Source organism: Musa acuminata, chromosome BXJ3-3, assembly GCF_036884655.1.
Source record: "Musa acuminata AAA Group cultivar baxijiao chromosome BXJ3-3, Cavendish_Baxijiao_AAA, whole genome shotgun sequence".
Taxonomy (NCBI): Eukaryota; Viridiplantae; Streptophyta; class Magnoliopsida; order Zingiberales; family Musaceae; genus Musa; species Musa acuminata.
Genome location: NC_088351.1, coordinates 6,584,448 through 6,606,797, shown reverse-complemented (window position 1 = coordinate 6,606,797; position 22,350 = coordinate 6,584,448). Strand labels below are relative to the sequence as shown.

General features: G+C 39.0%; 2 protein-coding genes across 3 annotated transcripts; both read left to right on the top strand.

Annotated features, from left to right (window-relative positions):
• Positions 1–478: 478 nt before the first annotated feature.
• LOC135585847 (cyclin-dependent kinase D-1-like) lies at positions 479–6,872 on the top strand. 2 transcript variants are annotated; one of them, XM_065141828.1, is made up of 7 exons: positions 485–913; positions 2,631–2,929; positions 3,000–3,108; positions 4,674–4,799; positions 5,585–5,820; positions 5,913–6,236; positions 6,398–6,872. In XM_065141828.1, exons 1-7 carry the CDS (start codon positions 767–769, stop codon positions 6,456–6,458), a joined length of 1,302 nt encoding a protein of 433 aa, XP_064997900.1. In that variant the 5' UTR covers positions 485–766; the 3' UTR covers positions 6,459–6,872. The 2 variants fall into 2 exon arrangements, with proteins under 2 accessions (XP_064997901.1, XP_064997900.1); XM_065141829.1 differs by lacking the exon at positions 4,674–4,799 and having other exon boundaries at positions 479–913.
• Positions 6,873–8,248: 1,376 nt separating this feature from the next.
• Positions 8,249–12,564, top strand: LOC135632934 (serine carboxypeptidase II-3-like). The gene is made up of 8 exons (XM_065141827.1): positions 8,249–8,788; positions 8,870–8,977; positions 9,043–9,320; positions 9,406–9,666; positions 9,739–9,857; positions 11,840–11,932; positions 12,029–12,134; positions 12,272–12,564. Exons 1-8 carry the CDS (start codon positions 8,422–8,424, stop codon positions 12,413–12,415), a joined length of 1,476 nt encoding a protein of 491 aa, XP_064997899.1. The 5' UTR covers positions 8,249–8,421; the 3' UTR covers positions 12,416–12,564.
• The last annotated feature ends 9,786 nt before the right edge of the window (positions 12,565–22,350 follow it).

Here is a 22,350-nt window from a genome sequence, read left to right as displayed (position 1 = left end):
GTTTGTAGCTCATCGAACCAAATGTTTGGTATATGTAAAGAGGTAGATTTTTGTTCTTCCCAGAGAGACGTAATTTGATGATGATTTCCCATTAAGAATTTATCTTCTTGTTTGTACTCATTGAACCAAATGTTTGGTACATGTAAAGAGGTATAATTTTGTTCTTCTCAGAGATGCATGATTTGATGATGATTTCTACTGAAGAGTTTTAGTTAAATTATATTGGATTAAAGAAGACAGACTGCATTGACTCAAACCAGAAGACTAAATTGAGTCGAACGCGAGCGAGAGAGAGAGAGAGAGAATAAATGAAATTATCCTAAAATTCTTAATTCTTTATCAGCGCATAATATGCGAATACGTGTCAGGATAGATTTGTCAGATACGGATCGGATCCGAATTGAGTGCGAGTTCGAAAAGTTCGACGAAACGGATCCGAACCGAACCCGTCTGTTTGTCGAACGGCTTCAAAGCACGCACCGGGCGTTCGCCAAACGGCCCAAACGCGTTGGTGTTTTCTTGAGGTCATTCGACCTCGCAAAGCAGCCCTCCTTCGCCGCACGCGGCCCGGAGCTGCTCGCCCCATCCTTCTCCTTTCCCTTTTCCACCTTGTCCTGCTCTCCACTTCCCATGACCAAAAGGCGGCTTGCGTCCCCCTTCCTACCACCACTCTGTGCTCTGCTGCCGCTTGCACTGTGCTGAGAGCGGCGACCGCCTTCGAAGGGCTACGACAGTCGCGGCGACGGCGGCGGCGACTACGACGAAGATGATGATCCCGGCGTCGGATTCTGGCGGCGCCTCCGCCGGCGAAGAGGACCCTTCGCTCTCGAAGCGCGTCGCCGACCGCTACTTGAAGCGCGAGGTGCTCGGTGAGGGCACCTATGGTATCGTCTTTAAGGCCATCGACACAAAGGCAAGTCGGTCGATAAATTTGCTTTCTGATTTGGATCGTTAACCCACCGGTTGAAGTTTAGGCATAGTGCATGGGATCTGTTGGATTAGGGTTTAAAGTTGATGTCAGATGCGATTTAGGGGCAAAAGAGAATCTTACGCTGACGGGAATCTCTCCACTTCTAGTTTATTTCTCCTCTCCTCATAGCTCAGATATTGCAGATGACTTCGTTTAAAATAAAAGCCCGATATTGGCTGCCCAATTGTTCCATTTTGCTGTTTCTGCGCGTGTTTTATGTGTTTGTTGTTTTGATTAAGAAGAAATGAAGTGAATCTGACTTCACAATTCATATTGGGAACAACTCTGACTTTAGTTTCTATATTATATTAGCTTTACCGTTTTATCCCTTTCTTTCACTTGATCACTTGAGTTGGGTCAATCTTTCACTCTGAAATGAGAATAGGGAAGGTGGGCACAACCTGAGTTTAGATCTGCCTTAAGTGCAAGAAATAATTTTATTTCTATTTCTAAATAAATAACTGCAAGTGTTAAGAGTTTCCTTTCTCTTTTTCTTCAGAAAATGTGGGCCATTGAATGAAAATCTCTGTGGTAGTTGGTTTGTTTCCCAATGTTGAAATTAAGTTGGAATTGCAATTACCTAATCCTTTTACAGTTTTGGCTCATAACTCCGGAATCAGAATTGAGATTTGATTAGCGTTACTTTTGTCATTAGAGCTATGTTTAAATGGGGCTAGTTTGCTACGTGAATAGGGACGTTTGTGTCACTGAAAACTGACCAGTTCCTTTGGGTCACCAAGAGTTCAGGTTTAAGGCATCATCATGTGGTTCAGGTTTTGAATCCCTAAAAAGGGAAATTTTGTTCTGCTTGTGATGGGTAGTGAAGTCCAATTCGGCACAACAAAGCTTCATTGAGCTCTGGTTAGGGCATTCTCACTTGTTAAAAACTAAGAGCAGTCAAATTTTCATTTTGTTGCCTCTGATAAATTTTTATTAATATTTCCTTACTTCCCCTTACCATTAATCCTAACAAACTCACCTTGTCCAATTGGGACAACTGTCCATCCCCTTATCATCGATATAATAAAGTTTTCTAAAATCTTCTTTACCTCTCCTTCCCATTAATCCTAATCAACTCACCTCGTCCATTTGGTGCATGTATAGATCATCTTTGGAAATGTTTTGATCATTGGAAATGGTTTTTTTCCTCATCTTATCTTCTTTTGGAGCTACATTCAATTGTTCATAATGTAAAAATATCTTATTTTATTTTTTGTCTATTACCCAGACTCACTCTTTCAGAGTTTGTTGATCTATAAAGAATGATTAATCCAGTTGCTCATTTTTGGCATCACAATGCTCATGGTTTTGTTGTTATATCATTATAGAGTTTGGATTGGACTATAAGAATGAAGCTTTTCTTTAGAGAAGTATAAGGGTGAAGCTTAAACTTCTCAGCAATGCTGACTTCTTTCGAACAGGCTGTTTCATAATTATTCTACTTTAGAACCTACAAAGCGTGCTGATCTTATGATTTGTGATTCTTAAACAAATTTGCAGGCTTTGGTTTCTTCTTCCTGTTCATCTGTAATCCCGGTTGAGCAAACCTTCAAATATACTTTTCTGAAGAAGCTGCAGTTCTCACCTTCTTATCTTATGAACATTATGTGTGAAAGAAGTCAATAAAACTGTTTTAAGCTAATATGTGAAACCTTTGCAGACTGGGCAAACAGTTGCAATAAAGAAGATTCGACTTGGAAAGTACAAGGAAGGTGTAAACTTCACTGCACTTAGGGAGATTAAATTGCTTAAAGAGCTCAAGGATCCAAATATAATTGAATTAATCGATGCCTTCCCTCACAAGGGTAATTTGCATCTTGTATTTGAGTTTATGGAGAGCGACTTGGAAGCTGTCATTCGCGACAGAAACATTGTTTTGTCTCCAGCTGACGTCAAATCATATCTCCAAATGACACTAAAAGGACTTGCATACTGCCACAAAAAATGGGTTGTACACAGGTACTTCGTCTTTTTCTGCGTTTTTTTATCTTTTTTCTTATATCCTGATCCAAGTGTGCTAATGTATCAGGGATATGAAACCGAACAACCTACTTATTGCTTCTGATGGACAGCTTAAGCTCGCAGACTTCGGTTTGGCACGCATCTTTGGAAGTCCAGATCGCAAGTTCACTCACCAGGTTTTGTTTAATTCAATATATTCTTCTAATTGTTTAGATAATAAATTGCAAGATATTTATATGTAATTAACTTATATCAATTTGTTGGGACATTTATATGAGGACTTGAGATAAATATATTAATATGGAAGGTTAAGAGATGAAGCAGGAATCCTTTTTTTTGTATAAGTATGCTACCAGATAATGGTATTTTAAATGTTTGTTTTTAAGCATGAATAGTAAAACATCATCTTTTGACATATGTGCTGACAGGTTTCAGCATGCTCATTATCTGAGACAAATGCATAGCATATCTCATTTAGACAAGTTTCTTTTTGTGGGGTCAGAGTTGATTATATATCATATAGACATGCATTTTAAGTTTCTGACAGGAGAATACGTCGTGACCTTTGTCAATCTACTTTGAGTTTTAGGATTTCACAATTGACAATCACGAAGTTTGACGAGGAACTACAATTTTATGCTAATATGCAGTTGTGTGCATCATATGTGAAACCAACATACTTCCCCACTGTGCATATTCAGATAAATTACTAGTTCACTGCAATCATTATTTTCCCATGGTTTCATGATATGCATGGCAAATCAACTAGATTTACTTGGATGCTTATGGAACTTCAAATTTGAAGAACTTGTCAATCAATTTGTTAGACTTTTTGTTTGGTTCCTTTGTCATCAAGTTCTTATGAAGTGGTAACTACATTCCCTGTGACGCCCGCCTTCCTTGTACCCTCTGAGTGATGACAAGGAATTTAAATTGCTGTAGTACTTGCATGATCTGTCTTCAACCATGATGCATGTAGAGTCCCCGACATCTTGGTCTCATGTGATTCCCTCTGCATGTGTTGTTCACTTATCAAATGTGCTAGCATCAACTCTATATCTCTTGAAACTTGTGCATGAGTTCTCTTGGGCTCAGATATGTCTGAGTTCAATATGGAGTCACTGAATCTTTGAACTCAGGACCAGGCTCTGCGACTATGTTTGCTGTCCAGGTGGGACACCAACTTCTTTTTCTTGTATCACATGCCTGGGAGCCACTCAAAGGCATGGCATCTGTGATTTAGTAATATAACTGTCATCTCATCATTATGGATCTATATGGGGTTTAGGTACTGGAATAGTGTAAATAAAGGGGAGCCTATGAGAATCTAAGTCGGTATTTGTTTCTTTTTGTTTTTTTATTTCCAGTTCTAGCAAGAAAGATAGATTCTCTTAGCTTAGTCCTTTGAGGCTTGTCTTCCTTGAATTAGAGAATTGCCTATTAAGAGACATATTTGTGACATTTTTGTACTAGAGCCAGGCTCGATTAACTGGCTTCAAGCCTTCAACAATGACGATTCTTGTTGTCAACCGTAACTTTAAAGCAAATCCGAGCACATCTTGTTCATGATATGTATTCCATGTCTCCCTGTTGGAATGCAAATGTGTCTTCTAATAATGTCATAATTTGTTCATTTTCTCACAACCTGAGCCCAGATCTCTTTGCGTATGCTGTTCATTTTTTCACAACCTTCACTAGAAGGAAACATAAACTTAATCTAAGAAACCCTTACACTTTGTAGGTTTTTGCCCGTTGGTATAGAGCACCCGAGCTATTGTATGGGGCCAAGCAATATGGAGCAGGGGTGGATGTGTGGGCTGCAGGTTGTATATTCGCTGAACTTCTACTTAGACGACCCTTTCTGCAGGTCTGGCTAGCTTCATTCTTGATTTTACCCTAATATCTGAATGGAAATTCTTTTTAGGTACTTCTGTTCTGTCAGATATAGCTACAAGTGTATTATTTTGCATAGTTCTTGGTTAGATATAAATCTGAGACTCTTTTTCTCTCCATACAAATATCATAGAATGGTGAAATTTCTTGAACCTTTTGTTTCTAGTCATTAGCTGAAATTCCTTTAGTGTTGCATTTCATATTCTTGAAAGGAATAGGTGAGGATGATCTTATCCTGTTTGCGTAAACATGAAAGAACCATGAAATTTGAAGAAAATCCAAATGACAAAGATGAACAATCAGATCATTAGAACCTACTACGTAACCAAAACAAAGAGACTGACACAGAAATGGTTGGAAGCAAGAAGCGTGCATGCACTCACACACGAATAGCCCAGCACACAGTTAGAAAGAACAGATTAACGCAGGAATTTATAATGTCCCATGGTAGCAGCATCAGCATTGTCATCATCGATGAGCATGTCCAACAAGTGATCAAATAAGATAATGCATCTTCAATTAATGTTATCTTATAGATGATTCAAAGAGGTTCGAAGCATTGGTCTGCTTCCAATATCCAAATTAACGATTCTCAAAATTGGCTTTTATTAAATATACAACGATATGATCTTTATAAAATTTTAGTAGTCATCTTAGCGAACAACTATATTGATGGCTATGCAGAACACATTTTGAGGAAAGGATTCGTTAAGATTCTGAGCGAGTGCAGATTACTCATAATACAGTATTTGCTTTCAGGGTTCAAGTGATATCGACCAACTAGGAAAGATTTTTGCAGCTTTTGGGACTCCAAAGCCATCTCAATGGCCTGACATGGTGTTCCTTCCAGATTATGTTGAATACCAATATGTCCCTGCACCTCCACTGCGGACACTTTTTCCAATGGCCAGCGATGATGCCTTGGACTTATTGTCAAAGATGTTCACTTATGATCCAAAGGCAAGAATAACAGTGCAACAGGCTTTAGAGCACAGGTGCTTGTTGTGCAAGTATTACAGCAGGATTACGAACAAATAAAGTTACTTATACTTCACTGAGATATTTTTTTTTTTTGTGTTGAAACCAGGTACTTCTCATCCGTACCTGCGCCAACAAAGCCATCTTTACTTCCAAGGCCGCCTCCGAAGGGCGAATCACAAAATCACAAGCCTTCAGACTTCATTTCACAGGATGGGCCTCTTGTTTTGTCTCCACAAAGGAAGCTGAGGAGGGTTACTCTCCATCAAGATGGGTTGGAAGGAAATGTATACCAACTGGATAAAGCTTGTGAGCATGTTAAAGAAGTCAGAAATATGGATGGAACTACTGGTCAGAGTGGTAGTATGCCAATGTCAATAGACTTGGGAGCTGTGTTTGGCTCACGGCCACCTCCTAGACCAACTTTGAATAGGTAATATTTGCTTCAAGCAAAGCATTTATTACATACCATATTAAAGGTAGCAGTTCTAGGAAATAATGATGCAGATGTTTCGCGTCATAGTTTACCTGAAAATTCTATTTTCTTCTTGCACTCTAGTGTTTTACTTTGCTAAAAGATTATCATCTTTGCAGTGTCGATAGGTCACATTTGAAGAGAAAACTTGATCTGGATCCTGAATTTGACTACCACTAGCAATAGTAGACCGGTCTAGCGGCATTTGGAATAGTATGGTATTCAAGTTTGCACGTAATGAGTAGTAAGATAACTTCCGTTTCTATCAGATTTTGAACATTGGAGAGTGGCAGGACCCAACAGCCGCAGTGCAAGAGATGCAGTTGGGATCAGCGGCACTGTATTGACTCAGGCAATGGTTAATTCGGAAATCACAGGTTTACCTTGAGATGCAATTTCTTAATTAATCACGAAGAACAAGATAAGACAAGCTGCTTGAATAGTTTCAACTTGTAATCTTATTCAATCTATTTTTTCTTGTGGTGTATGATGATGGATCTACATTGCTGCTGGGACATCGGCTGCGATTAGATAATGTGCTGCAAGTGTAGCATACTTTTATGGTAAAAAATTAATCTGATGATTGGTATACAACTGTGGCATGTTTACAGGTATCTTTGAAGGCAATGTGTTTATTTCGGATCTTGTTACAGTCGACTTCTGTTGTTGATTGTTAATTTCTCATCCCCTAATAAGGTTTGTTCGGAAAAGTGTAGAAGAGTGTGCATCATTTCTCTCTTTGATTTAGACCAATCTCTTCAATCGATCATTTTGGACTCGTTTGATATGGTGTGTGTATTTGTGAGAACTTTTAGCCAAAACACATGCTCTACCTTCTCTTGGATTTGGATAAACTTCAATGTTTTCAATCAGTTCTCATACTATGAGAATTTGTGTTCTATAGATATATTTGGCCTAGAAAAGAAGTTTCACTAATAAGGATTTAAAAACTCATAATTAAACATAAAATATGCATAAAATCCTTCCTAACAAACACCAAAAAGGGGATTGAAAATTTTGAAATCTCACAAAATACTTTCCTTTTTTTTAAGCTATGATCTCTTTCTTTTCCTTTTCTTTTTTCTTTCTTTTTTCTCCTTTCTTCTTCTCCATTTGTTTGTAAAATGCGTCAATGATATAAACATAATAGAAAAAAAAAGTTAAAATATTTTCCTACTTATCTACTATGCAGATTTATAAACAAAAAAACATTTTTGCGAAAAGGAATTCTGAATTCCTATTTATTAAGGCACAATTTATTAATAAAGGCTGAAAATATATGAAAAGAAGAAAGAAAAAATGTCACAATTTTCAATAATTACTACAGTATTATAGTTAATCAATCATCATATGGTACCCACTAATTTTTAGGTGCTCTTTGTCACAACAGATTCAGCAACATGCTCAAACCTTTTTTAGGTATTGACCTAATACCTACCCAAAACTAAAATTAAAAGAATTAATAGAACAAGAAAAAGTAAAAAGAAAAAGAGAAGATGTCACAATTTTCCTCTATTACATATGACACCTAAAGAAAAAGGAAAACGACAGATGGATACATCACCTTTTTGAGATACACACTATACTTCAATGATTAAATGGCTTCCTTGGAATCCTTGTCAATCAACCTTCTGTGTTGCCTTGCATTAGTATAGCTAATCCCCTTTCTTCTAATCCTAATCCTATTCTTTATAGTTGCAACATAACTGGCAACTGACAAAAACAAAAGAAGAATTCTTCTTACAAATCATTCTCTTTGATGGCATGTGCAGCAGCTTGGAATGGACAAGAAACAGTACCTTTATTGGCTAAAGACTCCGATGGCTGAACTAACAATGACATCAAGCTTTTCTGAGCCCATAAAACTATCTATAGAACTCAGCACAACACCACCACCTCTTTACATCCACAGAAAGATTTCATGGTAAACAACTTTGCCGGCTAGATTTGCACTTTGTAAAGTCCGGCACTAAACAGCTTTAATGCCGGCTTGCCAACAATTATTATTATCATTATCCATGGAAAGTTTGCCGTGAAGTACACTTTCTATCAGTTTTCTCCTCCGGCTTTGACTTCATGTGGCTGGGTCTATAAATCGATTTAAGTTGATAGGAGGGAGCAAAGCTTAGGGACAGAGATAAGGATGGCGATAAGGGGAGGCTTCCTGTGCTCCTTGGCCTGCCTCTTGTCCTCCATTGCTGTCACTGCAGCTCTGGGAAGGCAGGGTGATGCCCTCGACAAGCTCCGAAAGGGAGCTACTGTTACTTCGTCTTCCGACTTTGACACATTCGCCTTCTCCGATCTTACGTCGAGATTGTACGCCGATTCCGGGTCGAAGGAGAACGACCGGATCGTCGAGCTGCCCGGCCAGCCTGCAGGAGTAGATTTCGTTCAGTACGGGGGTTATGTCACCGTCGACGATCGAAACGGACGAGCTCTGTTTTACTACTTTGCGGAGGCAGCGGGCAAACAGAGCAGCTCCAAGCCTCTGCTTCTCTGGCTTAATGGAGGTCTCCCATCGCCAGCTTCGTCATCTAGAACGAGCATCTCCATGATTTGCTTCCTGATTCCAATTGTCTTGCCCTGCGCAGGTCCCGGGTGTTCGTCCTTCGGGATCGGGGCGATGCAGGAATTAGGCCCCTTCCGCGTCATGAGCGACGGCAGAACTCTCTACAGGAATCCTTATGCTTGGAATTCAGGTAAGTGTTTCATGAATTCAGATGGTTCGTGAGTTGTGAAGTTGATGTGGATGTTGTTGTTGCAGTGGCTAATGTGTTGTTCCTGGAGAGCCCGGCGGGCGTCGGCTTCTCCTACTCGAACACCACCTCGGACTACAGCAAGAGCGGCGACAAGAAGACAGCAGAAGACGCGTTCGTCTTCCTGGTGAACTGGATGGAGAGGTTCCCGGAGTACAAAGGCCGGGACTTTTACATCGCAGGGGAGAGCTACGCCGGCCACTACGTGCCGCAGCTCGCCTACACCATTCTCCAGAACAAGAACCAGTCCGCGGCCGGAGCTGCCATCAACCTCAAAGGGATCGCGGTAACCTCAATTCCGCCCTCTCGAACGCCTTCTCCCTCTCCCTGCGCTTCATCATCTCACGCTGCTCCCTTTCGGTCGATGGAAGATCGGCAACGCGGTGATCAACGACGAGACCGACAGCAGAGGGATCTACGACTTCTTCTGGACGCACGCGCTGATCTCAGACGCCACCGTGGAGGCAATCCACAAGTACTGCAACTTCTCCCCCAACGCGGTGAAGGAACCCCAGCAGTGCCTTGACGCTGCGCGTGAGGCCGACCAGGTGTTCGAGGAGCTGGACATCTACAACATATACGCTCCCCTGTGCTTCTCATCCAATTTGACTTCCCCTCCAAAGAAGCCTTCGGTGCGTCTCTTCCAACTCCCCATCCCTTCTACTCGATTCCTCACATGTTTCTAATGCATGGAAGAGTTGCAGATCGAGGATTTCGATCCCTGTACGTCTATCTACGTCAACGCATACCTGAACGATCCGGAAGTACAGAAAGCTCTCCATGCTAACATCACAAGGCTCAACTACTCCTGGTCTTCCTGCAGGTGTGATGCTGTTGCACCATTTCATGCATGGAATTATTCTTGTTCTTGTTGTGATATCATCATCATCATGGAGTCTGAATCCATCATCCTGCATTCCCATTGGAAAAGTCCTGCAATAGAAATAGGTGATGAAGTCTCCTTCTTGGGTCAAGTCGTTGCAGAAGATGGTGTCTCCTTCTGCGGTCAAGGTCATCCATCATCTCCTTTTCTTTCAACTGCCATCCATTAGTGCAGGGGATGTCACTTCAGGCTGTGGAATTTTGCGGTAAACTTGCACAATCATAGCAAGCTCAAGGATGAACCTTCTGGTCAGAAGTGCAGATGACAGAAATCTGGAGAGGGGAATCATCAGGTGAGAGATGGCCTCAAAATTAGGATTCCCTTGACCAACCTTAGGTCCTCGAACAGACTGTCAAAGACAATAATTGAACACCCACCTAATTAGGATTCCGTCTGCCCCATCTAATGGAATACTGCCCAACCTCTATATGTATGTATGTATTGACTTGGAGAGATGCTCAGCTCCACCAGCAAGATGAGAGCACAGCAGCCATGTGCTTCTCCATGCTCATTGCTAATAAAGCTAGCATGGCCTACAAGCCAATCATAAACAACAGAGAGGATCGATGTACGCAAACTTATACGAGAAAGAAAGATAGATATTTCGATCACCCAAGATTAAGTAGGGAGAGTTTTTCCTAGTCATTATGTAGAAAGATGTGACGAAGAAGTCCAGCTGAATACGTCTCCCCCCCTTGGAGTTCATGTCTCACTTCATCATTGAACGAAGTGATGACTACTTTGGCACATGTGGACGTGGTTGGGAGGACTATGTTCTGATGAGAAAGAGATGGAAATTGGGATCGGAACCACGTCAATGAAAGGATGATTCATGTGGTGGTGCGATGCCCCAACTCTTTTACAACCCACTCATGTAGCACTCCTCTAAATAGTGCTGTCTTCCTATGGACTTTAGCTTGTACCACATTCTTCCTTGCACTTTGGGGAAGAGAAGAATAATGGCAGAAACACCAGGGGAGGGAGGAAACAGGACGAGCTATAGGTAGGGAGAGAAGAAGCTTAGACCCATCCCCATCTGATCATGAAATGAGAGATAGGAGCTGTGTCATGATTCAAGAGAGTAGCTTTTTGTTCTTGTCTTCCTTCCTCAGGGATTGTCTTGGATGAACTTTTGTGCTGAATGATTCTTTGATGCTGGAATCCAAGAATACTTGTCCTGCCTAAAGGCAAATGCTAGAAGAGAGTTTATAAAGGGGGCTAAAACAACTCAGTCAAAGAAGTTCAGCTTGAACAAAAAAAGTTAGGTCAGAATAGTTTGATTTTGATTATTTAAACATCAATCAATGATGATCATACAACAGTACTGCTGTGACATGTATCAACATGACATCCTGTGATGTCAAATTGTTTCTTTCAAGGGTGGATTTAGAAGTCATGATAAAAGGACAGGGCATGAACTATTGGGCAATGGAAGCTAGTTGCTTGCAAGAACAGTGCAAGTTGCAATCGATTTGAATTAGCAAGAAAAGAAGAGGAGAGAAGCAACAAGGATGTTTGATAATGATATTAGCAAGAAAAGAAGAGGAGAGACACAAATTGGTTTTCAAGAGAGAGACACATTTATCTCAATTTTTTTTTTCACCCAAAATATCTCAATTTTGTTTATTCCTACTCCCCATCATGCATGGGAAAAACAAGATTGCAAACAAATGCCTTTTATTATCACAGGTCGTATGCATATAATATGTTGACTTCTTAATTTCTTTAATGATTTACTTTCATGTAGGACAAACTTTCATATAATGTTATATATTTCATTTCATGAGCTTATATTTTCCAACCCCTTTGCAGCTATCTACAGTTTCCATGATATTAAGCCTTGATTGATGTCATGTCATGTGTCCTAATGGTGACTTCTCAAACATTTCTATTTAATTTTGTGATCAAACTTGCTGATGCAGCCGTGTAATATCGAATTGGGTGGACAGTCCTTCTACAATCCTACCAATAATTCAGCAAATTCTAGCTCATGGTGTACAGATTTTGGTGTACAGGTAAATTTTTTTTTACCTTATTTGAGATCTTCTTCAACATGAGAATATTTTGCAATAAATTTCTTAATAAGTGATCATGGCAAATGAAAAATGCAGTGGTGATACTGATGGTAGAGTTCCTGTTACTTCCACAAGATACTCTCTCAATGTACTAAATCTTCCAATCAAATCCCCATGGAGATCTTGGACAATCAACTCTGAGGTAATACACAATCTCAACTCTAGTAAATGTCTTTTTGTTGGTCTAAAATGAGAAGCCAAATATAGCCTCTGTTACTTCCATATTTGCTTTCCTTTACCAAAATAAATACTAATCTGATGTCAAATGTGTATGAATAGGTTGGTGGGTACACAATGGTGTATGATAGGAATTTGACATTTGCCACAGTAAGAGGAGCAGGGCATGAAGTTCCAAGTTATCAGCCAGCTCGAGCACTGGTACTCATCAACAGTTTTCTTCATGGACTGCAGCTTCCAGCCTGAAGGACACAAGAACTTGACACTTGGTCATCTAGGAATAAAATGATTGTGAGGACAATGGTCCTTGCACTACTACTAAGTAGTTGAATTCCACCATATAGAAACACTCAATAAACATGCAGGATTTATCATTGCATAATCTTTCTCCTTCACTCTCTCCTCTCTCAGTGATGTGTTTGATCTCCCTCTCACATATTCTGTGTCATTTTTTGTGTATTTTTTTTAATCTTTGGTAGTCCAGATTGCAAGTTTACTATCAATAATTCGTAGTCCTGCAGTAGCAAAATGTTTACTCTGTTGGTGAACACCAATGGCATGAAACTTCCAACTATTATATATTGGCATTATGAGTGCAATCCTATACCATTACAGACATTTAATCTGAAGGAACATGTGCATATTACTCTTGTTCTAAATCTAGATGAAGATGTAGAGACAATTGCTACCTTTTCTAATTTCTTGCCAAAGTTCTATTAATTTCTCTGATAGTGATTCACATATATAAGCTACTGGGCAGGATGAACACAGAACAGAGCTTTTTGGTTCTTAGATTAAGAGAACTTGAGTTAAAGAACTTGTAATTTTTGTTTGCTTCTTGCCTTTACCAATTATGTATGCCCCCTTTTTTTGTGAAATATTATTGTGACTGAAACTAAGATTCCTGGATCTCAATCAGAAGCCATTAGTAGTGCTGAAAGTTATTTGCTGAGATCAAAACCATATTCTGAAACTTGGCCATATTATTGATACGTTTGCATTATCACTTTCAAGTGACATTTTTCTCATGTGTTGTAGTTTGTGTTCTATGTACATGTGGTTGGTCCAGCCCATAGGTGAGCTTGGATGAGAGCCCAAATATGATTTAATAATAATAATAATAATAAAAAGGAGTGGATATGAGAAGCGTGCAAACGGTGAATATGGTGCGATTCAGAAAAGAGGAGAGAGAAAGTTAAAGTTTTAAGTTTTTTTGTCAGACGATCACACGGTAAAATTTTATCGATTTTGACCTAAATTTTATGTAGAGTTATAATAAGTTTTACAATCTTAACAATACTGATATATAGTTTGTCATGTTTGAGATACTTTTCTTATATATCCACTTGATGAGACCTAAATCTATCCTTTGATGAAATCTATCTATAATGATGATATGTTATTGTTGAACCAAGATCTTTGTTCTTGATTTTATTATGATCCTCTAGTTATTTGAAGAAGACTTATTATAAATCTATTATCATTATTGATGATAATGAAGGTTTGAAGTGGACTACTCCCATGATTTTTCTCGTATTGAGTGTTTTATGTAAAAATTTGATATCTTTCTTTGTGATTGATTCATTGTTCCATTGTTTATGCTGCTCTGGTTAATATTTGCCTTTGGTAACAAGTTAGTATTTTGATAAAAAACTCATTTTAATACACAAAGAGGGAAAGAATTATTCTACTATAATAGTTTTTCTCTATAAGTGGTATCAGAGTTACGTTGTTTGGTGCTAGTTTTTCTTATGTGATTAAAATAGAAGAGTCGAAACGAGAGCTAATGTTGTTTGATGGATATAAATTTGCATGAGCATATTTATGATGAAACGAGAGCTAATGTTGTTTGGGGCAAAGGTTAGAAAATCTCATTGCGAAAAAGATAATAGAAAATAGAATTTGTCTCATCATAAGGCTTGTCAATTTAAAGTATTGATAAGCACATAAGCCTATTTCAAAGTATTACAAACAAGCTGGTTACTATAACAATGAATATAGATGATGAGATGTAAGGATTGTTCTTTCTCAGCTCCTTGCTGTAGGGAATTTTGGGGTGACATCATATGTGCAGTAGAAGAACAGAAAACAAAATTATCAGATTTCCCAAAAAGTATTCGTTCTCGTGTGAAGATTGGTGCGCAAAAACTCACAAAATTGAAAACTGCGTATATGAAAGATTATGTTACCTAGGGAAATTGTATATCCCTAAATTCCTACAGATCTGTGGGAGAGGATGAAGGAGGTTAAGCATCATCTTCTCTAATGGTGATCCACACAGTAGGGGCTGGGAAAACGCTCCTCAAATCACTGCCCAAATATCCACACCTATGATCTGAGCAAGAGAAGGGGAGAGGAGAATATGATGTTGAATCTCGAATTTTGATAATGAAATCAATTGATGAGTTTACAATCTAATCTATATTTTGAGTAACGTAGGACTAACTTCAATCTAAAAAGGTAAATCGATTAAAGTAGGAAGAATCAGACATTGGGCCGTAGTGAACATGTCAGAAGATTGGATGTCGGTCAGAGGATCGATCGACGTGCTGTGAGTTCAAGCTTCAAGCCGAAGGATCAGACATTATGCCAAGGAGATCGAAAGTTGCGGGAGGTCAATATGCCGATTGGGCAATACGTCAAAGGAGATGATGATATATCGAAGGATCGGACGAAGCGCCGGATGAACCAATGACATGTCGGAGAATATATAATTCTAGTCTTGTAAATCAATTGTCTTAATTGGTCTTAGTTAGGTTGTAATTGAGTTGGTTTTAAGTGTAACCATGCCAACTCAATTAGGGGCTCACTGGGCCTGAGTTGGGACTATTTTAGGCTAAGTAAAAGGCTCATTCGGTCACCCAAGATTAGGTGGAACCACCTATGAGTTGGAAAAGTTAAGAGCATACTTTTCCAAGCTATTAGGCGGTGGTACCACCTAGTGTCATTATGTCAAGCGATGATACTACCTAGTGTTAGTGCTGTAGGCGGTGGTACCGTCGGGACCCAGAATAAGACCTTTGTTAGCTCTATTTTTGAAGCAATTTAGAGTCTATAAATACCCCAGTTACTCCTACTTGGAGTAGCACGAAATTGAGTAGAAAAGGGGGAAAGTAAACTTGAGCAAAATTGTGTAATCTCTCTTAGGATTTAGAGTCTCTTTCTTATAGAGTTATTAGAAGGTTTATAAGGGAAGAGTAAGGTCTAAAAGAGATGTGTAAAGGTTCTCTTATGAGCATGTGAAAAGAAAAAAGAGTTGTAAGGATAGTTGTGCAAGCCAATCACGTGAGTCATGTCATGTGTGACTTGACACGCAGTCTTTTTGCTTATTATTATTATTTGATATTTTATCACTTTATATTACTTGTTACATATATATATATATATATATATATATATATATATATATATATATATATATATATATATATAGTAATGTCCATGGATCTATATAATGGGAATCAGATCATGATGAGATCATAATAATGAGATCGATTCGCCTTTAAACATAGACCCTAAATAATCTCGATTATAGGTTACTTGAGAGGGACATCGAGATAACCGAATAGATTGGTGTGTTGTATACTCATCCATACAATGGATGTAATTGGTCTCATAGCTGCTCGTGTGGGGACACTAGAGATATAGTGCAGGTGCTCATTGGAGAATGAGTTCACTATTGATCCGCTTACGGAATGATGGATGGTTAATGATGCCTTATTGTTAGACAGTGATTCCGTAGTCCTAGTGATGTATATGGTCCTTGGACTTGAGACACCAAGGATATCCTGTATGAGTACTCCACTCTTTGATACCAGACTTATAGGTCTAGAGGTTTTAGATCTAGCACAGTCGGCCATCGGGAGTGGTAGCCAACCTTATAATGACTAGTGAGGGTCGATAGAGGATCATCTACTCTCGGTGTCATGAGAGGAATATCTCATGCATTCTTGTTCAAACAAATTCCTAGTCAGGGTCATTCAAATTGAGAGAGAAAGAGTTCTCAAAGAGAATTTGATTAGAGCGAGACTCGAGCAAAAACTGTATGGGTCTGACAGCACCATGTCCGGTATACGGTTTTTGGGATATTAGATGGATGATGGACTATAGATATGTAGTAACTAAGGATAGACAGGTCCAATGGATTGGATTCCCCTGTATCATCTAGGGACTGATGCGTAGTGGCATAGTACGTCTACAATCGATGAGTCAAGTGAATTATTATAGAGATAATAAATTCACTGAGCCAAAAGGAGTTCTGATAGATATGACTCATAGTCAGCTCAATATTGGGCTTAGAGGGTCATACATATATGGTAGGCATTGCGATGAGTAGAGGTTCGGATATGAAATATCTGCCATAGCCCCTATCTTATTAGATATCCAATAAGCTCCTGAATTATTGAATAATATGGATGAGATCTAATAAGAGCCAATGAGAGATTATTGGATAGAGATCCACTAATCTAAGAGGCTTGGGTAGTTGGATGAAGATCCAATACCCAATAGGGTAGGATCAATTAAGGTTAAGTTGATAGAGGACCTATATAAATAGGAGGGAACCAATAGTTCATAGGCTAGAGCCTCTTTGGGTTGTCATCTCCTATTCTCCTCCCCTTCTTCTCTTCAGATAGTAGGCCTAGAGATTTGAGGAGCATCGTTGCAACCCTGCTGTGTGGATCACCGCTAGAGAGGAGGGTGCTTAACTTCTTTCATCCTCTCCTATAGATCTGCAAGGATTCAAGGATATACAATCTCCTCAGATAAAACACTATCTCACACATGGATTTAAGTTTCGTGGGTTTTTGCGCACTAATCTTCGCACGATGATGAACACATTGATAGAAAATTTGGGGTTTTATTTTTATGTTCTTCCGTTGTGCATATAATGTTGCCCCCCAGATTTTCCAATAGTGGTATCAGCCAAGTTGTTCGTGCAAAAGATTGGTTTTGAACTATGTGTGTTGTGTTTTAGAAAATCTTTTGTTTTCAAAATCATTTACACAAAAGGTGAGAGAATTGCTGCCCTCACACGTTAGCCAAAAGCTACTTGCAACCTTGGTCAAGAGCTCCCAAGGGAGTTCTCAGCCATCGGCGACCATCCGCCCACATGCAGCAACAATTGCTAGGCCCATGGGCGGGGCTCACCGGCAGGGGCGGCCCCTCAAGGGGCAACCACTGCCTGCGGGAACACTTGCCCACAAGGGTGCCCACAAGCGGAGGTGCTCACCTGTAGGGGCGACTACCGCAGCAAACAATAGGGATGGGGAGTTAGGGTTATTATTATTATTATTATTATTATTATTATTATTATTATTATAAGAAATCAAAAAATTTCTTACATGTCCCCAATTTCAGAAAATATTAATTAATTAAAAAGTTTAATATATTATTATTATTATTATTATTATTATTATTATTATTATTATTATTATTATTATTATTATTATTATCTAGTAGTCCTACATGATGATGATGTGTACATGTGATGTATGATATGTGGACGGATGATTATGGATCGTATGTTGTTTGTGTACTAGTGATTATTATTATTGGGGCCTATGAGCCTCCATTTTATTTCTCGTTTATTGTCGGGCTTATGTGCCTATGATTAAGTTGTAATCACACGAGGAGACACAGCGGGAGCATTGAAGCGATAGCGGGACCCACGAGACGGACGATCATGATGCATGAAGATGCATCGAGATGCAGACGGAACCGATGAGGATGAGATAAATGATCATAGGGCATGAAGATGCACTACTGCAAACATAGATCTTGATGTGAGTGATTTGGCCTATTGACTCGGGCTTGACCACATTAGGCTGTGGTTCTTGATCATTTGGTATGATTGCTCATGTGATGTGTGATTGCTTATATACCTACTAGATATGTATATATATTTGCATGCGATATAGATATATGTTAAATATGTATGTGTGTGTGTGACATATCATATTAGAAGACCAAATCAAAATCCCCTCTCTCAACAATATTAAGTCGGTAAATGTGAGACAATTAGATTGATCCATGTGACCTTCCATCATTATAGTTAGGGACTGATTATCAATGTAGGTTGAGCTGGTCAAGTCCCTTGAGGCTCACTTATATTGTGATTCGCTATCTTGCCTATGACATAAAGATGTCACTGGTGACTTGAGGACATAGTATGCTTGATTGAGTCCCTCGAGGGTATATTATCGAATCAGACTCATCTTGTAACGATAGTGTTGACTTAATCGAACATCATGGTTGGTCGAGTCCCTCGAGACCATAGTGGTTCAAAGGTTGAACAAGACAGAAATCACAAGGAGTTGTGATCAGCAAGAGTTGCCTACCTTTTAGGCTTAGTGTGATTGGTCGAATCCCTCGAGGTTACACTAAGATGGTAACCTAAGATGCTGATTGGATCCCGATCCCCACTAGAAGTCTGCCGGAGACTTTCGTTTCATGTACTAAGGGTGTCACATGACTCACTAGTAAAATAGTGAGAGCAAACTAAGATATAAGTCCATATTTTGATTGTTTATTTTTGTAAAATTTACATGTTATTTATTTCTGCTGCATCTTTATTTTTAAAAAATATCGCTTTCAAATCCCTTGCATACCATACTTGATGTCAACCGCTTCACTGGTCCGAATTATACGGATTGGCTTCGCAACTTGTGAATTGTTCTCATGACAAAGAAAATCACGTACGTCTGTGATATAGTGATGTCTACGCCCAAGGAAGGGGCAAGCAAGGATAAGATCGCTCGCTACATGAAGTACATAGATGACTTTACTCTTGCTCAGTGTTACATGTTGGGTTCCATGACTCTTGAGTTACAGAGACAGTATGAAAAGATGGATGCCATATCTATTCTCATACATGTCCACAAACTATTTGAGGAACAAGGAAGGACTCAGCAATATGAGATATCAAATAGCCTCTTCTATACTAGGATAACTGAGGGGACACCAGTTCAAAACCATGTCCTAAAGATGATTAAGTAGATAGAGAAACTCACAGGTCTAGGAATGGTACTAGAGGATAACCTATGTGGATCTTGTGCTTCAGTCCCTACTAGATTCCTTTTCATAGTTTATAATAAATTTTAATACGAAAAAGCTTGAGATAACTCTCCTTGATCTCCTCAATATGTTGAGGGAGGCAAAGAGCACTATCAAGAAAGAGAAGCTAGTTCTCTATACTGGTGAGACAAAAAAAAAATGAAAGCAGAAAAGTTCCTTAAGAATGACAAAGGCAAGAGCAGACCGAGTAAAATAAAGGTTGCTAAGAAAGACTCAACAAAGGACAAAGGCTAATGCTTCCACTACGGCAAAGATGAGCATTGGAAGAGGAACTGCAAAGAGTACATTGTAGAGAAGGCGAAACAGAAGCTTGGAGAAGCTTCAAGTACATTCATGATCAGTCTTTATTTGTCAAGCTCTTATGATAACACATGGGTATTGGATACCGGTAGTGCTTATCATATTTGTAATTTGTTGTAAGTTCTGGCAAGACCTAGGAGATTGACGAGAGGTGAGATGAACCTCAAGATATACAATGGAGCAAAAGTTGCTATAGTAGCTGTTGGCGATGTTGCCCTACATATGCTTGGTGGAGCTATTATTGCATTAGATGCATGTTATTTTGTTCATTCTATTATCAAAAATATTATTTCTATTTAATGTTTGATAGTTAGTGGATATAAATTAGTTTTTGAGAACAATGGTTGTTCAATATTATTAGATGATGAGATCATCACGAGAGGAACATTGCATAATGGTTTATTTATGCGAGACACTGCTCCATATATCATGAATGTATAAAAATTAAAATAAAAAAAAATTAATAGAACAAGACAAAAAAAAAGAGAGAGAAGATGTCACAATTTTCCTTTTATTTCAAACAGATGGATATATCACCTTTTTGAGATATTACATCTGACACCTAAATAAATACTGAAAACACACTATATTTCAATGATTAAATGGTTTCCTTAGAATCTTAGTCAATCAACCTGTTTCAGAGCTGGATAAGCCTTCCGTGTTGCCTTGCATTAGTATAGCTAATCCCCTATCTTTTAATCCTAATCCTATTCTTTATGCCTTGCATTAGTATAGCTAATCCCCTATCTTTTAATCCTAATCCTATTCTTTATAGTTGCAGCATAACTGGCAACTGACAAAAACAAAAGAAGAATTATCCTCACAAATCATTCTCTTTGGTGCCATGTGTTAGAGCTAGCCCCAGGAAATTTACCACAAGGTAATTTTGGCAACCTAACAAGACAATAAAATGGAAAGAATAAAAGCAAGACAAGAACACCAGAACACCAGATATACGTGGTTCGGTCAATTGACTTTGACCTACATCCATGGACGAAAGAGGAGCAAATTACTACTGCAAAAGAGGAACAATTACAAATGACTTAAGAAGATGTTCCTAGGCCATAAAACACCCGAAAATACTAAACAAGAAAAACCAAACTATAAGTCCAAACTATTTAACTGAGTATGGACTTAAACCAAAGCAAACACTTAGGTTTTTCTTGTGGTGCCACTTGTGGTACATCTGACTTCAAAGCCCCGGCCCTTATTTATAGTTCCAAGATGAGACAACAAGTCTGATTTTTCCGATGTGGGACTATGGGACTTGCCAAATTAACAAATCTCCACCTTGACATGTTCCAACAAAACTTGCTCCACCTTCTTCATAAAAGCCCCAACGGGCAATCACCAATCAAGTCCAAGCACTGCTTGAACTTGTAAACCGGAAGAGGCTTCGTAAACATATCAGCTAGATTGTCCTTCATATGAATTTTCTGAACAAGGACTTTCCCCTCAACAATGGTATCCCATTTGCATCCAACAATTTTCTTACCCGAAGGCGGCTTCACAAGATCCTAAGTTCTATTCCGATAGAGAGACTCAATTTCTTCATTCATTGTAATCAACCACTTAGCGGAATTATCACAAGAAACTGCATCTGAGTAGGAAGTAGGCTCACCAACTTCACTTGTCTCTTCTGCAACAAACAAAGCATATGCAACCAAATTTGCATATCTTTGTGGTGGTCGAATTTCTCTCCGTGGTCTATCCTTGGCTATGGAATATTGCTCTTCCTCTGGATCAACTTCCTCAGTAGACTCGGGACCATCTACTGGCATTCTTTGAGTAGAAGAGTTCGACTTAAAAGAATCTGAACTACCAATCTCAAGCTCCACCTGCTTCTGCGCACTATCATTTGTACAACTAGTAGAATCTTCTTTGGAAGATAACATAAAAATTCATCAAAAGTAACATCTCTACTGATTATAAATTTTGGGGATTTGGGATCAGAACACCATAATCTGTATCCTTTCACCCCAGAAGCATACCCAAGGAAAATACACTTTTTAGCCCGAGGCTCTAATTTTCCTTCATTTACATGCATGTATGCTGGACACCCAAAAATTTTTAAATTAGAATAATCAGCAGGAGTACCTGACCAAACTTCCTCCGGAGTTTTAAAGTTAAGTGCTACAGAAGGAGCGCGGTTGACAACGTAACAGGCCATATTAATCGCCTCTACCCAAAAGTCCTTTGTCAACCCTGCATTTGAGATCATACACCTCGCTCTCTCCAGGAGTGTTCTGTTCATACGTTCGGCCACACCATTTTGCTGAGGCGTCATCCTAACAGTGAGATGCCGAACGATTCCTTCATTTTTGCAGAATTCTTCAAAATCACCTTCACAAAATTCCATGCCATTATCTGTTCGAAGCCGCTTAATCTGTTTACTTGTTTGCTTCTCAATCAAAGCCTTCCATTATTTAAATGTTAGAAAAACATCATTTTTATGCTTCAGAAAATAAACCCAAACTTTCCTGGAATAATCGTCAATGAAAGTCAACATATACCTGGCACCACCCTTAGATTGAACATGAGCTGGACACCAAAGGTCTGAATAAATATAGTCAAGAGTACCTTTCGTTTTGTGAACTGCCGGAGAAGTGAAGCTGACTCTTTTCTGCTTTCCAAAAATGCAATGTTCACAAAAATCAAGTGGCCCAGTACTCTGTCCGCAAAGTAGACCTCTTTTGCTCAATATGCTCAAACCTTTTTCGCTCATATGACCCAAACGCATATGCCTAATTTGGTGATGTTAGAATCAGACAATGATGATGACGAAACTGCAACCGAACCTGTGACAG

Coding starts and splice junctions, on each gene's coding strand:
- LOC135585847 (XM_065141828.1), top strand. CDS start 767: ATGATGATCCCGGCGTCGGATTCTGGCGGCGCCTCCGCCGGCGAAGAG. Junction 4,800..5,584: donor TTAGACGACCCTTTCTGCAG/GTCTGGCTAGCT, acceptor ATTTGCTTTCAG/GGTTCAAGTGATATCGACCA. Junction 6,237..6,397: donor CCTAGACCAACTTTGAATAG/GTAATATTTGCT, acceptor TCATCTTTGCAG/TGTCGATAGGTCACATTTGA.
- LOC135632934 (XM_065141827.1), top strand. CDS start 8,422: ATGGCGATAAGGGGAGGCTTCCTGTGCTCCTTGGCCTGCCTCTTGTCC. Junction 9,321..9,405: donor TCAACCTCAAAGGGATCGCG/GTAACCTCAATT, acceptor GGTCGATGGAAG/ATCGGCAACGCGGTGATCAA. Junction 9,858..11,839: donor TACTCCTGGTCTTCCTGCAG/GTGTGATGCTGT, acceptor TTGCTGATGCAG/CCGTGTAATATCGAATTGGG.